The 27024-nt window shown below is 44.5% G+C and overlaps 1 protein-coding gene across 1 annotated transcript in view; it reads right to left on the reverse strand.

Annotated features, from left to right (window-relative positions):
• Window positions 1–27024, reverse strand: part of LOC147733269 (sperm-specific sodium:proton exchanger-like) — a 7973824-nt gene that overhangs the window by 1046063 nt on the left and 6900737 nt on the right. Inside the window, exon 20 of the mRNA XM_086956195.1 lies at window positions 20819–20944. Within this exon, the coding sequence (XP_086812321.1) occupies window positions 20819–20944 (126 nt within the window). The remainder of the gene's footprint in view (window positions 1–20818; window positions 20945–27024) is intronic.

Here is a 27024-nt window from a genome sequence, read left to right on the forward strand (position 1 = left end):
TTCCGAGTGCCCACCTTGGATTATTGCCATTTTGGAAAGCCGGTGCCCATCCGGCATTGCCCCGTTTCCTTTTATTATTTACGAGCCGGTGCCCACCCGGCATTGCCCCGAGATCACCGCCGCAGCCCAGGAGTGTGTGTAGCCCCTGCCGGGTCGCCGCGCTGCCTTCGATGACCCGGAAGTGCTCGTCTGCCCGGCCAATCGCTGCGCGGCCCGAGGGAGGGTGACCCGGAAGTCCCTACCCGCAGCCTAGCAGCGCAAAGGGAAGCAGCCGGCCGAGTCCCCGAGGGAAGAGAAGAAGCCGGCCGTGTATCCCGCCTCCCGCAGCACCAGTGAAGTCCCGGTGAGTGCGGGGGCGGGTCCTTTATGATTCTTCGAGCGGCCCCAGTTGGCAGAGGGCCGCTCCAACGCTGCAGCATTTCTTTGTGGGAGCAAAGAGGCTCCTTGGGGCATTATTGTTTCCGAGTCCGCCGTGAGGGACTCCAACGTGCCCGAAATTGTGATTAGGAGCCCCGAGGCTCCTGGGGGCAATTAGTGTGCATCGAGCCCGATAGGCTCCGGGGGCATTATCTGTCTCTGAGTCCCCCGTGAGGGACTCCAACGAAGTCGCCCATATTGATTTAGAGCCCTGAGAGAGGCTCTGGGGGCATTTCATTCGTTTATAGCGCTGAAGCTCTTAGGTGCCAGTCACCTGTGTTCTGGTGCCCACGAGGCTCCAAAGTTGCCCTAACTTTTCCTGCACCAGTTGCCTAGCACTTTGTGGGCAACTGCTATGTTTAGGCTTTGTGGTTTGTGCTGCCTGCACAGACTCCCTGACATTGAGACTCAGAGAATTTCAGCCCCTTGCGAGGCCAGTTGGCCTGAGGGACAATTCTAGTGTTGTGCTATATGCACCCTGCGCATTGTAATTTACTGATGTATGTGATTCCTGCGCAAATGTTCTAACCTGCACCTCTGAATGTGTTTTAAGGCCTCATGTGCAATGTGTTTATGTTTTATCCCCTTTGCTAAAAGTGATCTGCTTAGAGGATTGTTTATGTCCCATTACCTTTGCTAAAAGTGACCTGCTTAGGAATTTTATGTTTTATCCCCTTTGCTAAGAGTGACCTGCTTAGAGGATTGTTTATGTCCCATTAACTTTGCTAAAAGTGACCTGCTAAGGTATTTTATGTTTTATCCCCTTTGCTAAGGGTGACCTGCTTAGAGGATTGTTTATGTTATTACCTGCTTAGGTGATTGTTTAGGTTTCCTTCCCTTTGCTAAAAGTGACCTGCTTAGGTGATGGTATTCCTTCCTTAGGTCCTGATGATAAGGTCCTATTTCCCTGCGTGATTTTCCTACAGTGTTTTAGGGTTGCATAGGAGGTATTTACTCTTTACCAGTGATTACTGGTTGTGTGCTACATGTACTATTTTGGTGACAATCATTATATGTTTATGTGCTAAGTGTATACCTACAAGTATTATTTCTAACAAGTGCCTACCACTGACAGTGGTCCATGTGGCCCTGTCCTGTACATAATCCCTTGTAAATTCTGCCCGTGCCTGTTGGCACATTGTAAAGTTTGTGTGTTATCTAATGTGTTTTTACTATAATACAAATGCTATTTTTTATAAAACCTTGTGTGGAGTTTCCTTTGTGGTGGGCCTTGGGTGTTGTTGCTGGGGTGCGTGCGCAAATACTTAACTCATACCGCCTTCAAGTTTAGCCTTGCTGCTCGTGCCACGTTACCTAGAGAGTGAGCAGGGGTTATCTTGGCGTGTAACTCCCTTGCCCTGACTTAGGAGTGGTGATCTCTGACTGACTTTGGCGTGAGCCCTGGCCAGCCGGGGACCCCGCTTTTAACATTGGACGCAGCGGTGAGGATAAGGATCTGTGTTTGCGCTGTACCACAGTGGCTACATTTTTAGATAACCACATTTTGGGGATTATTGTTTTTTAGGTGAAGATCAGTATTACTTCTCCTGAAAGGTGTCATTTTGTATTTTATCCAGTACCTTCTTCCCCGCCCTGCTCCCAGAGTTTGGTACCTGTGTCGCTTGTGGTCAGGTTGAGAAAATCAGGGGTGGTAGAAACTGCCTTACCAGTCCGAGGGGAGGGTTGTGTGTGAATGAGTGTGTGTTACACTGGACAATGGAGTGCAAGTTCTCTGAGATAGGAATCTTGCTGAATTTTGTTGATTGTATTCTCCTGTTTAGCTCAGACCCCCAGGTTCCCTGTGTCAAACTTTTCATGAGAACGTCCGCCAAAATGGAGCCAGTTTTTGATCTTGGTAGTCTTTTGAGATACAGTAGGTTAGAGCTGGTCAGATTCTGTGAAAAGGGCGGCATAGAGGTAAGTGAGTTGGATACTCAGTCCCAGCTTAGGGACAGCCTGATCCTGTGGCAAAAGGATCAGTGGGATCGTGAGCACAGTGAGAGAGATAGGGCCCGGGCCGCACGCCATGAGGGTGGGGAGTCTGTGGGGAGCCCTGAAGATTCTGATGAAGAAGAAAACAAGTTACTTACCTGTAACTTTGGTTCCCCAGTATTGGTAACTTTCATAGATTCCCATGCTTTGTACCATTCCCCGTCGTCGGACTGGGAGTCTCGGTAATAAAAAATATCATAGTAGTAGGTACAAAAGAGAAAGGAAAGGCCTAGGCCTCATTCCCTTTTGTAACATATCCGCCTCTTTTTGTAAAAGAGACCAAACTCTAGGCATCAGCCAATCAGAAGAGCCTCACCCTTAGAACCTTCCTGAAGGAACCTCAGAGCCTCAGATTTTCGTAGCCATAGTGTGCTAGACACCATACTTGCTGAAGGCTGAGCTTTCCCCGGGGAGGTGGGTGGGCGCATGGGAATCTATGAAAGTTACCAATACTGGGGAACCAAAGTTACAGGTAAGTAACTTGTTTTCTTGCCCCAGTGTTGAAACTTTCATAGATTCCCATGCTTTGTATCAGAATAGCAAGCAGTAAACACCATAAACACATTTTGTAAAGAAGTATATCATAACATTAGAAAGAAAATTACAAAATGTGTTACTCATGGAAGGTGGGATAGAAAGGAAAGCTCACCAATCACTTGAAGAGGTTTCTCAGGACAGCCTGGCCCACAGCCGCGTCATCCTGCTGCAATGACTCTAAGCAATAATGCTTAGTGAACGTGTGCATGCTGCTCCAGGTAGCAGCCCTGCAAATGTCTTTGATATGTACCCCGCAAAGAGGGCCGTAGAAGAAGCCACTGATCTCGTTAAGTGAGCACGGATCCTGCCCACCAGAGGTTTTCTCGCTATCTTGTGGCAATGCAGAATAGCACTCGAAATCCATCTTGAGATCCCCTGTTTGGACAGAGGGAGACCTTTGTTTGGACCGCCGAAGGCAATGAGCAATTGCGAAGATTTTCTAAAGTCTTTGGTTCGGTCTATGTAGAATTTTAGATATCGTTGCAAATCCAGAGTGTGCAATGTCTTTTCCGCTGGAGTGACTGGGTTCGGAAAAAATGTTTTTAGGATCACAGGCTCATTTAGGTGAAAGTCAGTAGGAACCTTGGGAATGAACCTTGGGTTTGTCCGCAAAATGGTAGTGTTCTTTTTGAACTGCAAAAACGGTTCCTGGATAGTTAGGGCCTTCATCTCCCCCACTCGCCTTGCCGATGTGAGGGCCAAGAGTAAAGCTAACTTCCATGACAAGTATTTTAGGTCTGAGTGGTGAATCGGCTCAAAAGGTCCCTTCATTAGTTGTGCCAGGACTTAGTTTAGATGCCATGTTGGAGGAGGAGATCGCACTGGCGGATAGATCCTGAACAGGCCTTTGAGGAATTGTTTGACAATTCTTGAAGACCATAACGAAGGACCAGAATCAGATCTTCTGAATCTCGAAATCACTGCTACATGAACCTTGATAGTAGAATGGGACAGATTAGACTTAGCTAGCGATAGTAGGTAAGGCAGGAGTTGATGAGGTTTTGACGTGAAAGGATCAATCTTTTCTTTGTTACACCAAATACAGAATCTTTTCCACTTCAGTCTATATGTTTTGTTTGTGGACGGGGCCCTTGCCTGAGAGAGGATGTCTTTGATCTCCTTGGAAAGAGGAACATTCATGTATTCTCGCTGGTCAGGAGCCATGCAGTCAGGTGCAATGATCTTGGGTCTGGATGCCAAACTTGTCCTTCGGACATTGTCAGGAGATCCGGAACATCCTCCAGCCCTATCGGAGGAACTAGCGACAGCAGATGGAGCTCGGTGTACCAGAATTGTCTTGGCCATGCCGGGGCTATAAGGATTAGCTTTAATGGTGCCGTCCTCCTTTTCCTGATGAGGCGAGGAATCAGGGGAATCGGTGGAAACGCATAGAGAAACCTCCCCGTCCAGACTATTGATAGGGCATTGCCCAATGAGCCTTGATGGTGGAACCTGCTGGCGTAGGCTCGGCACTTCCTGTTGGTTGGCGTCGCAAAAAGGTCCACCTCTGGTGTGCACCCTGTTTGAAAGAGCAGATCTAGAACCTGTTGTTTCAGCTCCCACTCGTGACTGACTGAGGTGAGCCTGCTCAGCCTGTTGGCGCCCTCGTTTAGCACTCCTGGTAAGTGTTCCGCCTTTAGAGAAATTCCGTGAAGAATTGTCCATTCCAGAATCTGTTGAGCCTCTCACGACAAGAGGAGTGACCTCGTCCCTCCTTCCTTGTTCACATAATGCATAGCCGTGGTGTTGTCTGTCCTGACTAGCACTTGTGAACCCTGGAGACGCGGAAGAAAGGCTTGAAGAGCTAGCCTGATCGCTCTCAGCTCCAAAAGGTTGATGTGTAGCTTTTGGTTGCTTGGAGACCAATGGCCGCTGACCTGCAGGTCCTGCATCACTGCTTCCCATCCCTCCAATGACGCATCCGTTGTCAGTATGTGAGGTGATGGAACGCTTGGGAAGGATAGACCTTGGCATAAATTTTGTTGATGCGACCACCAAAGCACTGCCTCCTTCATCTCTCGAGCGACCATCACTTTGTCGTCGAACGATCCGTGCACTTGATGCCACTGGAAGTCCAGTTGCTCCTGCAGGGGGCGCATCCGGAGCCTGCAGTGCGGGATCAGGGGAATACATGATGACATCACCTCTAGCTGCGTACAGAAAGACACTTTTTTCCTCGAAGGCCTCGTGCTAAGCTTTGCAGTTTCTGTATCCTCTCTCAAGTAGGAAATGCCTTTGAGAGCTGCGAATCTAACACTGCTCCCAGGAACCGCGCTGTCCGTGATGGCACCAGCGTGGATTTTGCCGTGTTCAAGGTGAGACCCAGATTTTGGAACAGATTGGTACAAGCCTGCACCCCGTCCTGCGCTAATGCTCTGGTCGGGGCCTTTAGTAACCAATCGTCCAGGTAAGGGAAGACCTGGAAGTCGTTCTTTCGCAGAAATGCTGCTACAGGTGCCAGCACCTTCGTAAAAATTCTTGGAGCAGAGTGAAGGCCGAACGGCAAAACTCTGAACTGAAAATGGCTCTTGGCTACTGTGAAGCGTAGGAACCTTCTGTGTGCTGGGTGAATCGGGACATGGAAGTACGCATCCTCCAGATCGAGCGTGGCCATAAAATCCCCCGGGTTGACCATCTTTAAAACGTCCTGCAGGGATACCATCGTGAAGGATAAGGAGATGAGATGGGCATTTAGCTCCCTGAGGTCCAGGATGGGGCGCCATTTCTCCTGCGTCTTTCTCACCAGAAAGAACCTGGAATAGAAACCGTTGCCCTGTTGGTTGGAGGGGACCGCCCTATCGCCCCTTTGTGGAGCATTTGTTGTACTTCGAGTCGTAGGAGATGCAGATGTTTTGATGGAATGGCTGTCGGGGGTCTGGGTGGAGGGACTTCCGTAAACTCCAAAGTATGTCCTCGTCTGATGATGTTGAGCACCCAACGGTCCGATGTAATTTGGGACCAGTTCAGAAGGAATTTTGACACCCTGCCTCCAACTGATGATCTCTTGGAGGAGGGAGCAGTAGGCAGAGCCAGAAGGCCGCTATTGGCGTTTGGACGAGTCCCGTCCACGGGCAGCCTGCTTGCCTTTGTTGTAAGGCCGTGAGTAACCAGAGGACTGGCCCTGTCTCTGTTGGTATGACTGCCGGTTAGGCTGGTATCCAGAGCTGTTCGAAGAATAGCGCTGTTGTTGGTATGCGCCTCTGTAAGCCCCTCCTCTGCCTCTTGCACCTCTAAAAGGAGTTTTGCGGTACTGGAGGGTTCCCAGCAATCTAGCTGTCTCTGTGTCTTTTTTGATCTCTTGAAGAGTATCGTCGATCAATTTGCCGAAGAGTGCCTCTCCATCAAAAGGTAGATCAAGGACCTTGTTTTGGATTTCTGGACTAAACCAAGTCGCCTTTAGCCACCCTTGGCGTCTCAACACTGCCGCTCCTGCCAAAGCCCGAAAGGACGTTGTGGCAATGTCCATGGCACAGTCTATTATCTCCATGGAGACCGCTTCACCTTCTTGTAAAGTTTTCTTGGCTTCCAGCCCTGATTCTGGTGGAAGTTGTTCCAAATAGGGAGCTATATCGCACCATAACTGGCGATCATATCGTCCCAATATTGCCAAAGCATTGGCGGCGCGAACCAGAAGGCTAGCAATGGATGAAAATCTCTTGCCCGTGTTATCAAGCCGTCGTCCATCCTTGTCAGGTGGGGCCGTCAAGGGAGCAGAAGGGTTCCGTGACTTCCTTTGCGCTGCCTGTGAGATAACAGAGTCCGGCTTTGGATGACCTGTTAGCGCTGCAGGTCCATCCTCTGGCGCTTTATACTTTTTATCAAGGCGCGGTAGCACAGGGACCACCGTCGCTGGGTTTTTCATGGTCTTCAAACCTTCCTCCCATAGATGTTCCACAATCGGAATGGACCTTGTAGTTTTGCGGTGAGTTTCTTTAAAATCGTACAAGAAACAGTCTGTGGTTTGAGCAGGCAACACCAATTTAAATCTTCCAGCTGCACGCTCCATCAGTTGATGAAAGCTGCCGATGTCAGCAGGAGGAGAATCACCTAAGTCTTGGTGAGGTGAAGCTTGATCTGGGATGATGTAGTCATTGTATTCATCCCCTTCCTGATCTGAGTCTTGAATATCACCGGATGACACATCTGTATCATTATCATGATCCCCATCTGGATCATCGGCTGGTTCCGACGTAGCCTGAGGCACTGGCCTCTGTGGTTGAGGAGGAGTCTGTACCGGGTGCACGGGAGGGACTACCGAAGATTGGTCCTTCACTGGTGTCGACGGAGCAGACCTCCTCGGTGCTGGCCGCTCAGCTTTCGACTTGTAGTCCTGCAGCATCTTGTGTAGGTCATGCAGGAATGACGTCAGGACTGAAACAATGTATTGTGGTTCATAGTCCCTTGAGTGGTCTGATTGTGGGTAGTCGCCTGCACCTTGTTCATATGCCTCCTCTGAGTCTGTTTCTTGACTCTTGATGAGAAGCTGAGATGGGCTATTCGCATAATCAAAACCATCCTGACCATCTCCCTCAGAGTCCTCTTGGTCCAGCAACATAGTGGGAGGTAAAGAGGTCACCCTCCTTGGGGATGTCATTTCAGGCGTGATCCTTTTGAGAGAAATCGTTACCCTTCTCTCCACAGCCAGTATCGTTGGTTGGTCCGTCGACTCTGGAGAAATCCTCGTCGACGAGATAGGAATTGCAGATGTCGTCGTCGACGCCACCGACGACGAGCCCGCCGTCGCTGTAGAAATTGTTGTCGTCGTCGATGCACTCGTCGACGACATGACCGTGGTCGACACCGTCGTCGACGTCGTCGACACCGTCGTCGACGTCGTCGTCGGCACTGCTGTCGTCGCCACCGCCGTCGACGATGATGTTTTCCTCGTCAACGATGTCTTCGTCTTTGTTGACGATGTCGTCGGCATACTCCCCGTCGAAGCTGCCGTCGTTGAGCTCTTCTTCGACAACGACGGAGCTTTCGTCGTCGACGCTCCCGTCGACGAGCCAGTGGACGGGACCAATTGGATCTTGGGCTTAATTTTCGTCGTCGACGGAGCTACCGCCGACGAAGTCTTCGTCGTAGAGGACTTGGAACTCCTCTCTGAAGAGTGTGATGAGGGTCTTTTGAAGGCTGGGTCTGTCTTCTCACCCTTAGGAGGCGAAACCAGTTCTGCCTTGCCTGACCCACTGTGGTGGGGGAGAACCTCCTGAACCCCGGCCATCAGACTCCCTGGGGGTCTTCTTTGAAGCCTTTGAGGGGTGTCCAATAGAGGAAGATGGGGAACCTCTACCCCTTTTCACTGACCTTCTTGAGGAAGCACAGGAAGCCGATTCCTCCTCATCACTGGAAACTCCATGTTTCCTTTCCTTCTGACTCTGCAACCATGTAAGAAGCCTTCCAGCATGATCTCTCAAGGTCTTGGTGGAGAGAGTGCGGCAAATCTTACAGTCCTCTGCCTTGTGATCTGGATACAGGCAGTAGATGCAATCCTTCTGTTTGTCCTCCACAAACAGCCTTTTCTTCCCACAGGTGGAACAGGGCTTGAAAAGGGCTTTCTTCTTCTCAACCTCAGACATCTTAATGAAGAAAGAGTTTCCTGAAGAAATCTGAAGAAAATCCTGAAGAAATAACTGTTGAAATGATTTTGAAAGAGTAGAAATAGAGCAGATCTCAATGGAGACTCCCTAGCACAACGTGCGGTAGAAAATCTGAGGCTCTGAGGTTCCTTCAGGAAGGTTCTAAGGGTGAGGCTCTTCTGATTGGCTTATGCCTAGAGTTTGGTCTCTTTTACAAAAAGAGGCGGATATATTACAAAAGGGAATGAGGCCTAGGCCTTTTCTTTCTCTTTTGTACCTACTACTATGATATTTTTTATTACCGAGACTCCCAGTCCGACGACGGGGAATGATACAAAGCATGGGAATCCATGAAAGTTCCAATACTGGGGCAATGTGAGTTGTATGAGGATGACAGTGGATGGATGTCAGCAGATAGTGAGGACTCCATAGATATGGAGTCCCTTGCTGGGTCCAGTGTCAGTACCAGCGCCCCATCCCTTTCCCTGTCCCCAGAGGAATGGTTGGATAGGAAGGAAGAGAGGGAGCATCAGCTAGCGATGGAACAGCTCAGGTTGGAGCATGCCAAGCTAGAGGCTGAGAGGGCCTTGTTCAGGGAGAAGGTAGCCCAAGAGATTAGGTTATCCCCTGAGTGCGGTTGTAATTGTCTGGATTCCCCAGGGAGGGTGGAGTCCAGTGGTGGCAGCTTTTTAAATGTAAGTGTAGACAGTCCCACTCCCAGTTCCCCGAGTATGGTTCCTGTTTCCGCAGAGGAGGAGAATAGGTTGAGGTTCAGGAACCTTAGAAAACTGTCTCACCAGTCTTGGGAGGAGTTTGTGGACGAATGTGAAGAAGCACTGGACAGTTGGAGAGAGCTTAACCCAAGACAGGATTTGGGTGGACTGCTCTGTGTGGTTATCAAGGAGCAGATGCTCAGTGTTGTTTGTCCAGAGTTGCGCCAGCACCTGTTGAGGTGTGGTTCCTTTAGTCCTTGGGACCTTGCAGAAGAAGCAGAGAGATGGGAAAGTGCAAGAGGTTCTCTAGAGTCACTAGTGAGTGATTCCAACAATAGTGGGTCAGGTTTTCTCCAACCCAGCGTGGTGGAGGAGGGTGACAATAGCCCAGCTAGGTCCCAGTATAGTGAGGAGGGTGTAGGGGCTTACTGCCTGTCTCAGTGGAGCGGGAGTGAGTGTGAGACCGAGAGTCCCCAGACGCCCAAAGCCCTGCCTCAGAGCCTCGATGGTTTCTTTAGGGAACACCAGGGTGGGGATCTAAGCTTACCTGTTAGTTCACTTGAGGGAGATCTCCTAGTGTGTGGAGGACCTGGAGCCTCTGTAAGCAGAGCTTCTATGGTTGTAGAGTCTGGCAGTACTGCTCCAGTAGGGAGAGTACAGAAGTCCAGTGAAAAGAGTGATTGGGGGATAGGATATGAGTCCCCAGAAGTCCTGGAGTGCCAGGCAGTGATTCCACCAAAGGTTCTAGACTGGAGGTTGGAGGTCCAGGTTCAGGGTTTGCCTGACCTGAAGGGTGGGAATACTGTAATCAGTGTCCTGACCAGTTCTTTCTCCAGAGGTACTGCCCCGGTTGAGAGGGAGCAGGACTCTGGAAGGGGGTGCAGAGTGTAGGAGAGCCCACCTCTGAGCACGGTACCACCTGAGGGGTTAAACCCTAGGTTGGGAGAATGGTGTTTAGAGGGTACCCCTTGCAGGAGGAGTAGGAACCCTAGGAGAAGAGGTAAGGGGAGGAGAGCCTTCCCTGAGACTCCAGGTCCACCTAAGGTTGTAGACCCTAGGCTTGAGAACCAGTGGCAGTCTAGCCCTGTCTTTCAGGCAGGAAGAGTGGAAAATGGCTGTTATGTGCCAGGGTTACTACCCCCACTTTGTGAGTAGGCAGGAACCAGTGGCACCTGGGTGGCCTAGGGCCTGGTCCTGGCCGAGGGCAGCTGGAGAGTACCAGTGGGGTAACCCAGTTAGTCCCTACCATAGTTTTAGAAAGAACCCCAGGGGTTCACTGTCGCATAAACAGGAGGGTGTCACTGCAGTTGCGGGCTCGCGTCCGTGTTTTATCGCCCCAAGCAGGGAAGCCCATCACGGTGGTGATTGGTCTGCCCTGCATTTTGGCTGGAAGGGGGTTGTGTTGGACTTGGCCCCTAATCTTTTTGCTTTAGATCTGTGATCTGTATGGATGATTTTCTGGTCTGTGCGCACTTTTTCCCTGTGTCCAAGAGTAAAGTGCGTGCATGTAGTTAGGCTGGCCTGCTGTCCCATAGGAATGCATGGGGAATGTCTGTGTCCCTGGTAGTTCCTGATGCGTGGGGAGTGCAGACTCGAATTTGGTATGTGCGAGCTCGTGGGAATGAATGCTTCGCAATGGTGTATGTGGCATGTGTGTGTCATGTGTAGAAATGCCACTTCTTCGACTTGGCATATTAATGTAAAATATGCCTGCCGTGTGATTGGCTGGAGCTGGCTGGTGAGCCTGGCTCCAGGAAGGCTGGATGGGTCTGCCCGGTGGTGAGTCTGAGACTAGCATGTTGATGGCCTGGGAGGAGTGCACCTGGTCCCTGATGGGCCTGGACTTTCCACACACAATGCTGGCTCCACCCCCAGTAGTGCGACTGATGTCCCTAGCCCTGCCAGTGAATGAAATGGGTGGTTGAGCTATCAAGGGTACTTCAAAACCAGCTGTGACTGGTTTTCCCCCACCCTGCACCTACAGACAAAGGGAATTTACTGTATAAGAAGGGGCTGTGTCCCCATACAATTTGGTTCTGCTTGTGGATCCTTGCCAGAGAGGGCTGCTGCTGTTGCTGGGGCCAGGAGGACCACCACTTGGACTGTCTCCCTGTCTGGAGACCCAGTGGGCTGGCTCTGGCCCTGCCTTGGCCCCCTGCCTGCCTACAGACCTTGCTGGAGCTTTGCTGTGCCTGGAAGCGCTTTTATTTGATTTATAGCGCTAGGAGCGCTTTACTTGTGCCCCAGCGCTCAGTAGCGCTTTGCTTTGCCTTCTAGCGCTCCATGCACTTTTTTTTACGCTAGCCAGTGCCCACCCGGCATTGGCCGCTTTCATTGCCGATTTTTGACTTCCGAGTGCCCAACTCGGATTATTGCCATTTTGGAAAGCAGGTGCCCACCCGGCATTGCCCCGTTTCCTTTTATTATTTACGAGCCGGTGCCCACCCGGCATTGCCCCGAGATCACCGGCGCAGCCCAGGAGTGTGTGTAGCCCCTGCCGGGCCGCCGCGCTGCCTGCGATGACCCGGAAGTGCTCGTCTGCCCGGCCAATCGCTGCGCGGCCCAAGGGATGTTTACCCTGAAGTCCCACCCCGCAGCCGAGCAGAGCGAAGGGAAGCAGCCGGCCGAGTCCCCGAGGGAAGAGAAGAAGCCGGCCGTGTATCCCGCGTCCCGCAGCACCAGTGAAGTCCCGGTGAGTGCGGGGGCGGGTCCTTTTTAATTCTTCGAGCGGCCCCAGATGGCAGAGGGTCGCTTCAACACTGCAGCATTTCTTTGTGGGAGCAGAGAGGCTCCTTGGGGCATTATTGGTTCCGAGTCCCCCGTGAGGGACTCCAACGTGCCTGAAATTGTGATTAGGAGCCCCGAGGCTCCTGGGGGCAATTAGTGTGCATCGAGCCCGATAGGCTCCGGGGGCATTATCTGTCTCTGTGTCCCCCGTGAGGGACACCAACGAAGTCGCCCATATTGATTTAGAGCCCTGAGAGAGGCTCTGGGGGCATTTCATTTTTTTAGAGCGCTAAAGCTCTTAGGTGCCAGTCACCTGTGTTCTGGAGCCCACGAGGCTCCAACGTTGCCCTAACTTTTCCTGCACCAGTTGCCCAGCACTTTGTGGGCAACTGCTACGTTTAGGCTTTGTGGTTTGTGCTGCCTGTGCAGACTCCCTGACATTGAGACTCAGGCCATTTCAGCCCCTTGCGAGGACAGTTGGCCTGAGGGACAATTCTAGTGTTGTGCTATATGCACCCTGCGCATTGTAATTTACTGATGTATGTGATTCCTGCGCAAATGTTCTAACCTGAACCTCTGAATGTGTTTTAAGGCCTCATGTGCAATGTGTTTATGTTTTATCCCCTTTGCTAAAAGTGACCTGCTTAGAGGATTGTTTATGTCCCATTACCTTTGCTAAAAGTGACCTGCTTAGGTATTTTATGTTGTATCCCCTTTGCTAAGAGTGACCTGCTTAGAGGATTGTTTATGTCCCATTACCTTTGCTAAAAGTGACCTGCTAAGGTATTTTATGTTTCATCCCCTTTGCTAAGAGTGACCTGACTAGAGGATTGTTTATGTTATTACCTGCTTAGGTGATTGTTTAGGTTTCCTTCCCTTTGCTAAAAGTGACCTGCTTAGGTGATGGTATTCCTTCCTTAGGTCCTGATGATAAGGTCCTAGTTCCTAGCGTGATTTTCCTACAGTGTTTTAGGGTTGCGTAGGAGGTATTTACTCTTTACCAGTGATTACTGGTTGTGTGCTACATGTACTATTTTGGTGACAATCATTATATGTTTATGTGCTAAGTGTATACCTACAAGTATTATTTCTAACAAGTGCCTACCCCTGACAGTGGTCCATGTGGCCCTGTCCTGTACATAATCCCTTGTAAATTCTGCCCATGCCTGTTGGCACATTGTAAAGTTTGTGTGTTATCTAATGTGTTTTTACTATAATACAAAGGCTATTTTTTATATAACCTTGTGTGGAGTTTCCTTTGTGGTGGGCCTTGGGTGTTGTTGCTGGGGTGCGTGCGCAAATACTTAACTCATACCGCCTCCAAGTTTAGCCTTGCTGCTCGCGCCACGTTCCCTAGAGGGTGAGCAGGGGTTATCTTGGCGTGTAACTCCCTTGCCCTGACTTAGGAGTGGTGATCTCTGACTGACTTTGGCGTGAGCCCTGGCCAGCCGGGGACCCCGTTTCTAACAATAGGTAAAAAAGGTGGATGAATGAAAAGATGACACCATACCTAAATGATAAATAGATAGACCAATCATGCTTTAATCTTCTCCGACTAGGCTGTCTAATATGTTTAACCCACTCAGACCAGAACCTTGATATGAGTGCTCTATCCATATTTTACCTACTAGCAGCCCGTCCCAACGTTGTACAGGAGCAATCAGGCTTTAGGGCCCCCGCCCGCCCCGACGTTGTCCGTGGGAGCAATCAGGCTTCAGGGCCCCCGCCCGCCCCGACGTTGTCCGTGGGTCCCCCGGAGCACACCTGTGGCTTCTTCACCTACCTCAGCCGCCGCTCCTCCCCGCTCTCCTAAGTTCAGCGCTCCTCCCCGCCTGTCTGCCGCTCCTCACCGCTCCTCACCGCTCCTCCCCGCCGCTCCTCGCCGCTCCTCACCACTCCTCCCCGCCTGTCCGCCGCTCCTCCCCGCACTCATGGCCGCCGCTCCTCCCCGCGCTCCTGTACGCCGCTCCTCCCCACTCTCTTGATGTCAGCACGCACGTCGCGGCCGGCGCTACTTCCAAGGGACTACATTTTTTCATCGTAAATAGAACGTATATTTTTTTATTTTATATGGCCTATGTCCATCTGCAGACCCTGACAATTACAATGATGTATCGAGTGTTTGGATTGGCACTGTGGTTCCCGAGTTTACCCGCCTCAAAGGTTCCCAGTTCTCTCTTCATAATAGTAGTATAGATAAGATCTCTTTATGTGATGTTTTATTATGGAAATTCATAATTAATGTTCCACCAAAAAATTACACATGTAGCTACCAGCGGTCTAACAGGCACATGCATCAAAGGATTTTGCAATCGCAAACGGTGAGAATTGCAAAAATCGGCCGTTTGCGATCGCAAAATCTGCTTTTGGAATGCATGAAGGGTGAAGGCCCTCGCAATTTGAGAATTCGCAAATATTTGTGAATTCTCAAATTGCAATTGCATTTAAGGAATCGCATTTTGCAATTCCTTAAATGCAATGTATGAAACTTTTAAAAATTGCGATTTTGCAATTAGGGGGAGCTAATTACCATGAGGTTGAACCTCATTGTAATTTGCGAAAACTTTGAAAAATGCACTTTAGTGCATTTTTCAAAGTTTCATGTTGTGCACACACATGCCCTTAGGGCATGTGTGTGCACAACATATGTACTCATATTGATTTCAGGGGTGCAACACGGTATCCTTTGGACACCCCTGCACCCTTGAAATCGCATTCTCAATTTGCGATTCGCTAATTGCTAATCGCAAATTGAGAATGTCTTCCTATTCATTCCTATGGGCCTCTAGGCCCATAGGAATGAATGGGGAGGTATTCCTTAATTGCGACTCGCAATTTGCAAGTCGCAATTAAGGAATATTAAGAAATCGCAATTTATTTAGCGATTTCTTGATGCATTGCATGTTGCAATTCCTTAATTGCGATTCCTTATTTTTTCGCAATTAAGTTATCGCAAAAAGCAATATTGATGCATGTACCTGTAAGTCTGGTGGGGTCTGATACTGTTTTAATTTTAGGAAAATAGTTCCTCTACTTGCTGTAAAAAGTCAGCCTTCCCAGGGACGGTTGATTCCGACACTGGAAATGCTAAAGCTGAAATGCCATTCAGGGAGCCTCCTGTGCAGTGAAACAGAGGAAGGAGCAAACATCTAAAGAATCCTTCTTGCCAGGGTACTGGCTTGCCTGAAAGAAGTGTAAATGTCCTCAACTGGTCAATCTGCAAAAGGAAAGAGTGTCTGGAAGAAGGTATTAGCTTTAATTGGTGGAATCAATTGGAGCTTCATGGTGACACATTTATTCTTATTTAAAAGTATTGCGAGGGGGCTGCCTGCTAAGCTGTTAGATGTGTGCGTGAACAAAAGAATTGCTTCCTGAAGACACTTTCATTCTTTTTGCAAGGAATTTTAAGGGAGCTACCAGCTAAGCTGTGTAGTGTGTGCTTTTAAAGGACAGTTATGATTAAAAAAACTGCACTACGTATAGCCTGAATAAAATTGTTTTTTAGAAATACTTTTTATCTTTTAAACCTTTTTGCACATTCTGTAGCAGTGTGTTGGACTTGGCCCTTTTTGCATGGTCATCCCTGAACTTTTTCCCTTCCTCCAGTATTTTGGCTGACCTGTTTTTGTTGGTTTTATGACTCTGCACACTTCACCACTGCAGATTAGTGCAAAAGTGCATATGCTTTCTATGGTAATTTAATGTATGGATCAGTGACTTCATGATTGGCTGGTTTGGTTTACTTGTCAGACCCTATTACAGTGCACTGAGTGTGCCCAGGCCTTGGACATCAAATGCTGCTGGTGGGCTTGCAGCACTGGTTGTGCCACCCCCAGAAGCAGCCTGTAAAATGTGTCTCAAGTATGCCATTGCAGAGCCTGTGTGCAGTCTGGTATTGCCATGTTGACTGGGCAAGTGCACCCACTTGCCAGTCCCTAAACCTTCCCTCTTCTGCATATGTCACCCCTATGGTAGGCCCAAGGGCAGGGTGCATTGTAGGTAAAAGGTAGGACACGCCCTGGTGTGGTTGGCATGTCCTAATAGTAAATTACCGCCATTTTCGTTTTTCACTATTCCAAGGCTATGTATTCCCCATAGGTTAGAATGTGCAGTTTGATTATTACACCTTATAATCCTAAATGACTCAGGGAACTTGGTAGAAATTCGAGTTTAGTATGCCTGAACTAAGAATGATAAAATACATCTTTTAGTGAAGTTGGTTTTAACATTCTCAGGCGCATGCATCAACCATTTTTGCAAGCACAAACGGTGTGATTCACAACAATTGTCCGTTTGCGCCAGCAAAAAGGGCATTTGTGATGCATCAAGGTTAATGGCACCCGCAATTTGAGAATTTACAAATATTTCCGATTTCTCAAGTTGCGATTGCATTTAAGGAATCGCAATTTACGATTACTTAAATTAAATGCAAGAACTACTTTAGAATTGCGATTTCGCTAATAGGGGCGCAAATTACCATGAAGTGTAACTTTATGGTAATATTCAAAATACTTTGAAAAATGCACTTTAGTGCATTTTTCAAAGTTTCATATTGCCCATGTGTGCAAAATTGGTGTACTGCACATCACTATTTCAGGGGTGATTCAGAGTCTCATTTTGTCATACGTGCACCTTTGAAATTACATGAGCAATTTGGAAGTACCTATTGGTACTCGCAAATTGCGCATGCAAACTCCCATCGATTCCTATAGGCCCATAGGAATGAACAGGGAGCCATTCCTTCATTGCAACTTGCACTTTGCGAGTTGCAATTAAGGTTTTGTAGGAATCGCTATTTTCTCAGAGATTTCTACATGCATGGGCATTTGCGCTTCCTTATTATCTAATCCTTATTTTTCGCAAATAAGGAATTGCAAATGGCATGTTTGATGCATGTGCCTGTTGGTGTTTGAAAATACGACTTTTAGAAAGTAGGTATTTTCTTGCCTAACTGTCCAAGCCTTCCTCTGCTAGGTTGTGTATTCCTTTTCTGGAGTATGAGTGACAGTGGCTGGGGGATTACAGGAGACAGGGTAAGTTGGCACGGGGTTGAATAGACCCATCTGCATGTAGAGTGACAGAAGGGGAGCACCTGTGACCTGAATAGGGCTGTGCTTGTCTTCCACAATGCTGGCTCCACCTCCTGTGGTGTGTCTGATGTCCCTGGCCCACACTGTCAGAGGAAAGAAGGAGTCTTGTCAACAAAGTGCTCTGGGACTGTACCAAACTGGTTTGGACTAGGCACAGACACTCTCTGCCTTCAGAGACAAGGGTTTTGGTGTATACAAGAGGGGACCCAAACCCCAGAACTTTAGATCACATTTGAAAACAAGTAGAATATTTGCTGAGGAGAGGAACCAAAGAAACTAAGGAGGAGTATCCCTAAGCTGAGTGCTGTTTGGGGGAATGGCCTGCAGTGGTTGCCAGACTGCCAAAGAAAGTAGAAAGGACTTTGTGCTACTTTCAAATCGACTTGAAAAGGATCTCCAAGGGCTTGAGATAGAGCTTGCCTCCTGATGAAGTCTTAGGGACAACAGACTTCAAAAACCAGCTTCTCTGCCTTCCCTTACTCGGAATTGAAGTGCCTGCTGTTGAGCTGGGCCTTTTGAGAGACTGTGTGTCGCTGGGAGCTGGAAGCACGACTCAAGACGAAGAAGCGTGTCGCCGCCGCTGCCATTGTCGCAATGTTGAAAAGTGGTCCAAGACCTCTATATTTTATAGTGACTCAATTAATCAGTAGCTTTTTTGAATCAACAAAGTTAGGATCACGTCACTCAAGATCAGCTCTATTCAAATAAAAGTTTCTCATTTTACATAACAACAAATTGTAGATTAAAGGCAACAGCAGCATAAAATATCTAGCCTTGAGAATTATTTAATAAACCAAGGTCCACATGTTAATCATTTCATACATTAATTTGAGTTATATAGCAAAAGTTACCCCAATGGAGCGTGCAGATAGAAAAAGAAGTAGAAAAAAGTGTGTGCAATTTGAGAAGGAAAGGAATTCACAGAAAATTATTGTGACAAAATATATTCATTATTGATTGACTAAACAGAAGACGACAAATCAATTGATCATACTGTTCAACCTGGCCAAGGTGAGACACCATTTCTTTACAAGTATTAATAAATGTTCATGAATCCTCAGTGTCAAAAATACCCGCACATCAATATACAGAAACACAAAAATGGGGTCCAAGTTTTTAAATAGATACGTCGACGTTTCGACTCGTCTTTACGGCCTGACGGTTATTTAAGCTTGAGCCATGCGAGTCTTCTTCAGGACGAAAAAAGGGTAACTTGGGATCATTGATGACCCCTTCCACAACGATGGGGGTGGTGCTTATTCCCACATTCCCAGGATTATTCTTTAATCCAATTTGTCACTCCGTGGGGAATTGATAATAGAAGTAGAAAAGCGAGCAATAGCGAAAAACAAGGAGAAGCACTTCAATCAGGGCTCAATCTTCAAAAAGGTTCTGTGTATTTGAAGGGACCACTGGTTCTGGCTCGGAGCCACTCTATATTGTAGATTCCTGTATTCAAATCTAAATTCGGATGAGTGTGACAAAAACATCCAGCTACCCAGAATTCTATGAGGTGGCAGTGAGAAGAAGGCTAGCAGAGTGTGTATGCACGTTAGAGCTCATGGGCTAGAGCGAGAACACTGCTGCGGAATGCAGACTCAAGCTCCCACAGCTGAGCAAATGCTGGAGAAGAGGGTGAAACGAGGGTGCTGTTGCCAGGAAAGAGCAGTAGTGAGCTTCCACAGCCTTGAGTCAGCTCACAAGGAAAACTAGTGAATGGCGTGTGACACTGAAACTCAAATGTATTATTTATTTATAGTTTTTTTATAGCACTAGGAGGACCCGAAGGTATCAGAGTGCTTTGCATATAATGCGAGATCATTAGTTTGAAGTACATGCAAAAAACGGACAAAGAAAATCATTTGGCCTTAGCAGTAGTTACAGTATGCAGACATTGAAACCGCTTGAGCTAAAAGATGTACAAGACATAGTGGACCGCTGAAACACTAATTTAACCGCTACAACTGGTCAAGGCTGAGTGGGTGTGAGCTTGGGGAACATAACCTCAGTTATGGTGTGTGTTAAAGTATTTGTTGAACAGTAGGTGATTAAGGTCCCATTTGAAATAGGAAAATGAGGGGTTGCAGCGCAGGTCATTAAGGAGTGAGTTCCATATTGTTGGAGCATTTCCAGAGAAAGAACGTGTCTGGGAGGATTTCCTTTTCAGTTTGGGAGGTATGAGAAAAAGTGCGTTGGAGCTCCTTTGAGATCTGGCTCTACCAGCTTTCGAAAGTGTGTTCTCCAGATAGTTAGGGTTATGTGTGTGAAAGGCTTTGTGGGTGATGCAAGTGGTCTTGTAGAAACATCTTGCTTCGGTTGGGAGCCAATTAAGGCCAATTAAGGCTTTTGAGGGCTGGTGTGATGAGCACAAATCAATTGCAACCTGTTATTAGCCGGGCTGCCATGTTCAGAACTGAAATTAAGGAGCAGGTGAGTTTTCAGAGTTCCTGTGAAGATGGCATTACCATAATCCAGTTTTGAGAGGACAAGTGATTGCACTACTATCTTAAAATCTTCATGGGAAGTGAAAGGTTAGATTTTCTTGAGGTGTTTTAGTAGGAGGAGTGCTTCTTTGGCTGAGTTGTTGATGTGGGCTTTCAATGACATGTTTCTGTCCAATGACACCATTGGTGCATTAGGCCCCAAAGTAGGCCCAATAACAGAATAAAAGCAAGCAGATTCAATAGAAGACAGGCACAGCAAGCGCAGAGCACCTTGAGTAGCATGGGAGTAAAACAGCCCCAAATATTTCAGCCGCTCTTCACGATAGAACAAATGAATTCAGCCTGTTGGTCGAAGGCTTCAGCCAGCAATAAAGTCCATGCTCATAGAAAAGAGCTATCCCCACTCCTGGTACCAAATGTACTGACAGGATATGGCTGAATGACCAAGGCAAGAACCTGTAGATATGTTTCAGAAGACAAGTATTGGATAAGTCTAAAAGTAGGGACTCACGGCTAAGATCAGCTGCTCAAGCGAAGGGCCAGTGGAAACTAAACATTCACGTAGCAGCCACAGAAGACGTTCTACAAGAAATGTAGACCTCAATAAAGCATTCTGAATTAAACATAAAGTAACCACAAAATAACATCAACACATTTATACAGAACCTAAATGAGGTATGCATATGCACACTATATCTACTCACTGGCATCTATGCAGTAGATACGTAGACCAACTAGGTTGCCAATAATCAATCGTACAATTTGTATGAACCTCGTTTTGTAAGCTCCTAGTGCATAAGCACAATCAGTTCATGTCTCCGTCAGTAGTGAATAGAGAATAATTACAGAAAGGACCCATTTTTTACCAGCCACTGTTTCTATTATATCCTTTCAAATCCCACCTAAGAACTGGCCGCCCAGCCAAATATTTTTGGAGAAATTAGGCCACAGAATAGCTTGTTAAAGGATGCACCCAGAGATCAAGTGCCATTTTTAGCTCACTTAAAGTCTGTTTCCACTTTACTAGTCAATGTTTTGATTTTTCTATGCCTTGCATTTTCACATGTGTAATCTTCAGGTTGTTAATAAAATCACAAATATTTACTATGAATGTACTCACAATATGTTATCGACAATTTGGACATGACCCAAGTTTGTAAATGTACTAAGATGAATTAAAAATATTGTATCCTAGAAAGAAAGACATTTTTATGGCTTTTAGCTACTTGAAAGATATTATAATATTTTCAAAATTCATTTAGACTTCTATTTTGTGTTCGATAAGACTGGTCATTTGTAGAAGAATGAGAAATCAGTACCTTGATGAAATGGAGTTGCGTTTTAGAATTTGACAACCAGGGTACATTTCGTAGAAGATCCTCTGCAGTAGGAGTTGGGATAGTAGTGGGAAACTTCATCAATGTCCTCATCTTCAATTGATGCATCTAAAGATGAACATAAAATGTTTTTTACATGATAACAATTCATACTTGCATTTCAAATTGTTTAGTTTTGATTACCTATTAGTCAGCAAGTTTAACCAAGGCATCTTCGTGAATAAATTAGTCATGATCATGTAGGTTTAAACATTAAGGGACATATTTACTATAATTTCTTGCAATGCAGCACACCAAGGCAACTTGCTAGGCTGAGTTGTGTGAAAGGGAGAGAGCAGAAATGCTCCATATTTGCAAAGTTATTAGGCATTTCTACTCTCTGCTTGCACTGGCGTACTGTGTGTTACCTAGTGCCAAAGTCAGCCACCATAGTGGAAGGGTTCAAGAATACCTTCCTGCATGAAAAACATGTGTGATTCAGAGTGCATCCCGCACAGAAAAAGAAAATATCTAAGTGAAAAGAAGATTTTTCTCCTTGTTATGCCATCCTCTGGGAGAAGGACTAATTTGACATAATCCGAGGTTTACAAACCTTTGTAAAAATGAAACATCAGTGGCAATGCCCATGCTCCATCCATGGAACACCAGCGAGCCCGGAAATAAGGAAACATAATACAAGTCACTGCATTGCATTACATTTTTGTACAGAGCCCCACGCATGATTTGTAAATCTTAAAGCAGCCTTTGCAATGTCCTTGCATCACAACAATGCAATGGCTTGGTTAAACAGGGCCTTAATTTTATATTTTACAAGTCTCCTAAAATATTGCACAGCATGAAAGATAATCAGCAATCGCTCAAATACCAAATTCAGCATCAATTGCAAATTTCAGTACTGTACTTTGGAATCAGTATCAGATAAACAATGGACTCTTATGAACAAATTAGGCCATTAACTTAAAATTGCAGCAAATGTAATTGATGCTTACATACCAAAACCGATCAGTCACTTTTAGTATTGCTTTGTCCAGAGTACCATGATATTAAGTGCATATTTCTAACAAGCGGATTGCACATGAAGAGCCATAGGTACATGCTTCCTATGATGTCACCATATAACAATTAGATTAATTAATTTATTTTGGTCGACAAACGTTCTGTACCTAATACTGTCTTTTACATGTTATGTTTTTATTTGTGATTTGAATGTATTGTACGTTTTTTTTAATTAAAACAATTCCATTAAGTTGTCTGTTAGTAATCCGGAGGAAGCACATGTATTTTTTCTTTAAATAGCGGTCACATACTTTTTGGATTGTATAGCTTGAAAGCATCATTTAGTTATTTTATGAAATGTGTGCTACTGATGCAGTTATAGTTGGTAAGTGTTGGTTAACTTGTTTTTTATTGATATTTGTGGTAGGACTTGGTGATTGTTAAATTACTCCTCTAGATCTAATGAAGTCAGCATTTAACAAATGTTTTATTTATTTTGTTATTCAGTTTCTTTAGAGGTATGTGTCAGTTTATATATGTTGAGGGGAGTCTCCCTCTAGTTTGGGAGATCTAACTATTCATGTCTGAATACATGATACATTTTCAAGTCATCCTTGTATTATAGAAGAGGCCTCAGGCACTTGCAGGGCTCCTGCTGTAATGCTAAGTGTGAAGGGGGAATGCTTTGCACCCAGACTACATGCGGGGAGGGAGTTGTACGACACAATATTATCAACCAAAATATTGATTGCCCATAATATCACCCCAATAATTGTTTACCAAAATATCATGACCCTATATGCTATGCAAACAACCAAAACAGAAATATTGAGAACAAAAATACAATTGTTAAAAATATCATAATATCAAACACAAAATGAAATAAAACGAAATATTAAAACATTAAATAAATATAAAACATCAACATATTGATAGCAACAGTATTGACTACATAAGTATTTCAATATAAAACTAAAGTAATTAATTGTTAACAAATAATTACCATTAAAAACCCCACAATGACAAAGGACAAATAGAAACAATCAAAGTATTAAACTAACCAAATTAGCAACAAGAAAAAAGTCTCACAAATTATATTTAAAACCAAATTTACTGACTATACAACTTTAACTATGCATGCAACAATTTAAAGTAATAACACACAAAACATTAAAACTAATAATGCAACATATTTAAAAAACATTAACTAAAATATATAATGTTAATTTATAGACACTTAAAATAACTAAACCTACTGTATAAAAAATATGTTAGAAATAAACATAATTCTTAATTAACAACCACCAAATAAGGAAAAAACTTACTTTTTAAAAAAATCTAAACACAAAGCAACAAATGAAAGTAAACAAAAAACAAAGTAACTGACATGTCTCTTACAATAAACAAATATACACTATAAAAAGCAGAAAGATCACCTAAACCTTGCAGCGGAAACTCTCTGCTGGATTCTACATGGAAATCCCAAGAGATATCCTGCATACAACCAGCCACGTGTACTGAAAAGAAAATAAAATAAACCCATTTACTACAAATGAAACCAAACAATTTGCATAACACTTACATTAAAATAAACAACTAAAACAAAAAACTATTTTTGTATCCGAACGCTCTTGTTCATCAAAAACAACTTTCAAAATGACACAGACCTAATATTTAAGCACATATAAATATACATTAAATGACTCAAAACCCCTAAATATTAAAAACAAACTAACACCCCTTAATCTAATGTAACTATTGTTTTAAAGTAAAACTGAAGCAATCCTTTTTTATCCAGACAGAAAATCACCACCTAAACCACATGCAGACTAAAAATATCAAAGAAATAAAAAAAATACAGTATATTAAAAGGACAACAGAAATGGAACAATAGTAATTTAAATAGTGAAAATGCATTTGAAAGTGTTAACGATAAATCACAAACATTTTAAATGTAGAGTAACAAATATATACTTCAAAAATGTGCAGGTACAATGTCAGAAATACCCAAATACATCAGATGCTAGAAAGAAAAAAACTAATTTTCCCACATGGGACATACATAAAGCCAGGAGAGAACAAGCACTGAGAATATACATTGGGAATGTACTAAATACTATGCTAATGCCTCTACAACTACACATGATGTTGTAATAAATGTTAGGTATCACAACCAACCCACAGATATAGAGGTAAGACATATGTTAAAAGATAGGAGGGAAGAGAGCACTAGCTACCCAGGAACCACAATATTAATCCTAAAAGTACTCCTCCAAAGTTCCTGAGCACACCATAGGGGAAATGCCAGGATTCCCTATTTAAATATATTAATAGCACCAAAAACTCCACCCGCGTAAACCATGCTGCCCCCAGAAGATACCAAAACACAAACATTCCTGAAATTATAACCACTACACATACAAAAGAATCCTTCCTCCTGCAGAATAATAAAAATACTGACTGGAGAATAACAATGTATGTAACAGAAAATAACCTCCACAGAGTAGAGTAAGCCACACCCCAAAATTGAACAATAGATGGCACTTTTATGTGTGTATGTATATATATATATATATATATATATATATATATATATATATATATATATATATATATATATATATATATATATATATATATTCACTGAAAAAACCATAGGTTTTACACACGTTATAGTTAGGAAGTAGCATTTGAAAAACCTATGAAATTCACTGAAAAAACCATAGGTTTGACACCAGTTATAGTTAGCTGGAAATTTTACTGACATAAAACCAATGAAATTCCACGTTATAGTTAGTTGGACTAACTATAACTTGCGCGTGTAATGCACTGCTGATGACATTACATATTACATCACCCATGCCATGGTCAGTGACATCACTTATGACATCACTGATGACAGACCTCCTTTAAGTGTAATGTAACCCTTAAAACACATATTGGAAAATAGAAATTAACATTTTCAAAAAAATGGACATACCCATACCAGTTACAACAACCAATTCAGTAATTCCACCATCTATATACACATTCTCTCATTCACCAACAGTTCTATATAGTCACTCATACATATACTCACTCATCATATGTAGTGATACACCTATACATCCTGTTACACACCGACAATCATCCAAAAGTTACTCACACACATACTCACACATGCAAATAAACTATTGAACATCCATTTATTTGCATATAAAACTATACACACTCAACCACCCATACAGTCCTGCACATATGGTGTCTTCTAAACACATACAAAGAGATAGTTAGTCATTCATGCATCTATGTGATTAGTAATACCCCCATGAAACCATAGAAACACTCATACTGATACTAAAAAAACATCTAAGAACCCAAATACCTACACATGTAGGTACTCATCAACCCATGCAGCCAGTTATTCACAAAGTGAAACACTGATACATATATTTAAATATTTAAACATTACTCGCTAATATATGTATTCACTAAGGTACACTTAATAAGCCAGTTATCCAATCATTTCTTTTTGAAAAAAACATTCATTAAGACAATAATTTAAACATTTATTCTTTCCTCGACCTTTACATATACATATATAAAACATATTTATTTTTTAGAAAGACACACATTCACTGGATGGTGTCATAAGTGATGTCACTGACCATGTCATGAGTGATGTAATATGTAATGTCATCAGCAGTGCATTACACGCGCAAGTTATAGTGAGTCCAACTAACTATAACGTGGAATTTCATTGGTTTTATGTCAGTAAAATTTCCAGCTAACTATAACTGGTGTCAAACCTATGGTTTTTTCAGTGAATTTCATAGGTTTTTCAAATGCTACTTCCTAACTATAACGTGTGTAAAACCTATGGTTTTTTCAGTGAATTTCATAGTTTTTTTGAATGCTAGTTCCTAAGTATGTAATCACATTCGTAACTACATAGTATCACCGCCTACACGTCCTGAGAAGTGCATGTAAAGTCACGTGACTTGAAAACAAAACTTCCAATTGGTTATTAGGAGTTTCTGTTCTGGAATATACACGAAGCACTCCACCCACTTTCCTCACAATCTTTTCTACTCTCAAGAGACAACAACGTCGAGCATCTTCCGGAAGTCTTTGCTGAAATGGCTTCCCTACCAGATTCATCTTCCGAATCTGAAGGAAATGAGCGACCACCGTTAAGAAGAAAAAAGGAATCTTTCATTTGGCAATTTTTCACTTATCCTGAAGATCAAAAGAAAGTGAATGCGCCAAAAGTAACCTGCACGATATGCAATTCGGAGCTCTCAAGGGGAAATCCAAATAAAAAATATTCCTTTTCTGCACACACCATGCAGCGGCATGTTAAACAAAGGCATCCTGAGCATTATGCAAAAGCATCGACAAGAGCCCTGGCCACGCTATTACCATCAGAGGTGGCCAGCACATCTTCTGGTGTACGACCTGTATCTCCATCGAGTGCTGAAATGGACTTGAGACCATATCTTGCGAAGGTGCATATGAATTGCAACAAGTGTGGAGAAATTCTTTTATATGGAGAGCAGAGCCTCGTTCTTATTAAACTCAAAATTGACAGTCACAAATGCCCCAAGAAAAAATAAATTTCTTCACTTCATTTTCAAACTATTACATACTGAAAAATGTAGTAGCAACTTTAAGAAATCGAAAGCATTATAACACTTCTTTCCCCCCCCCAAAAAAAAAAAAAAAGTTCTTTTCAGAACTAACTCTTTCTACCAAAACGTGCTCCAAGAGCATATTATGAGATATTTTTTCGCCGCTTTATTTTAGTGCGAGACCGGGTGCGCGCACCCTCCTATCGCGTACAGGACCTGACACTTGCATATGAAGTCATGTGACTTCAAAACAACACTTCCAATTGGTTCTTGGTAGTTTCTATTCTGGAATTTACACGCAGCACTCCACCCACTTCCATCACTTTCTTTTCTACTCTCAAGAGACAACAACGTCGAACATCTTCCCGAAGACTTCGGTACAATGACTAGCGTTCCGCATTCATCTTCCGAATCTGATGAAAATGAGCGACCACCTTTGACAAGAAAAACGGAGGCCACGCTATTACCATCAGAAGTAATCAGCACATCTTCCGGTGGATGACCTGTATCTCCATCGAGTGCTAAAATGGACTTGAAACCATGTCTGGCGAAGGTGCACATTAAATGCAACAACTGTGGAGA

Source organism: Lissotriton vulgaris, chromosome 2_1 (assembly GCF_964263255.1).
Source record: "Lissotriton vulgaris chromosome 2_1, aLisVul1.2, whole genome shotgun sequence".
Classification (NCBI taxonomy): domain Eukaryota; kingdom Metazoa; phylum Chordata; class Amphibia; order Caudata; family Salamandridae; genus Lissotriton; species Lissotriton vulgaris.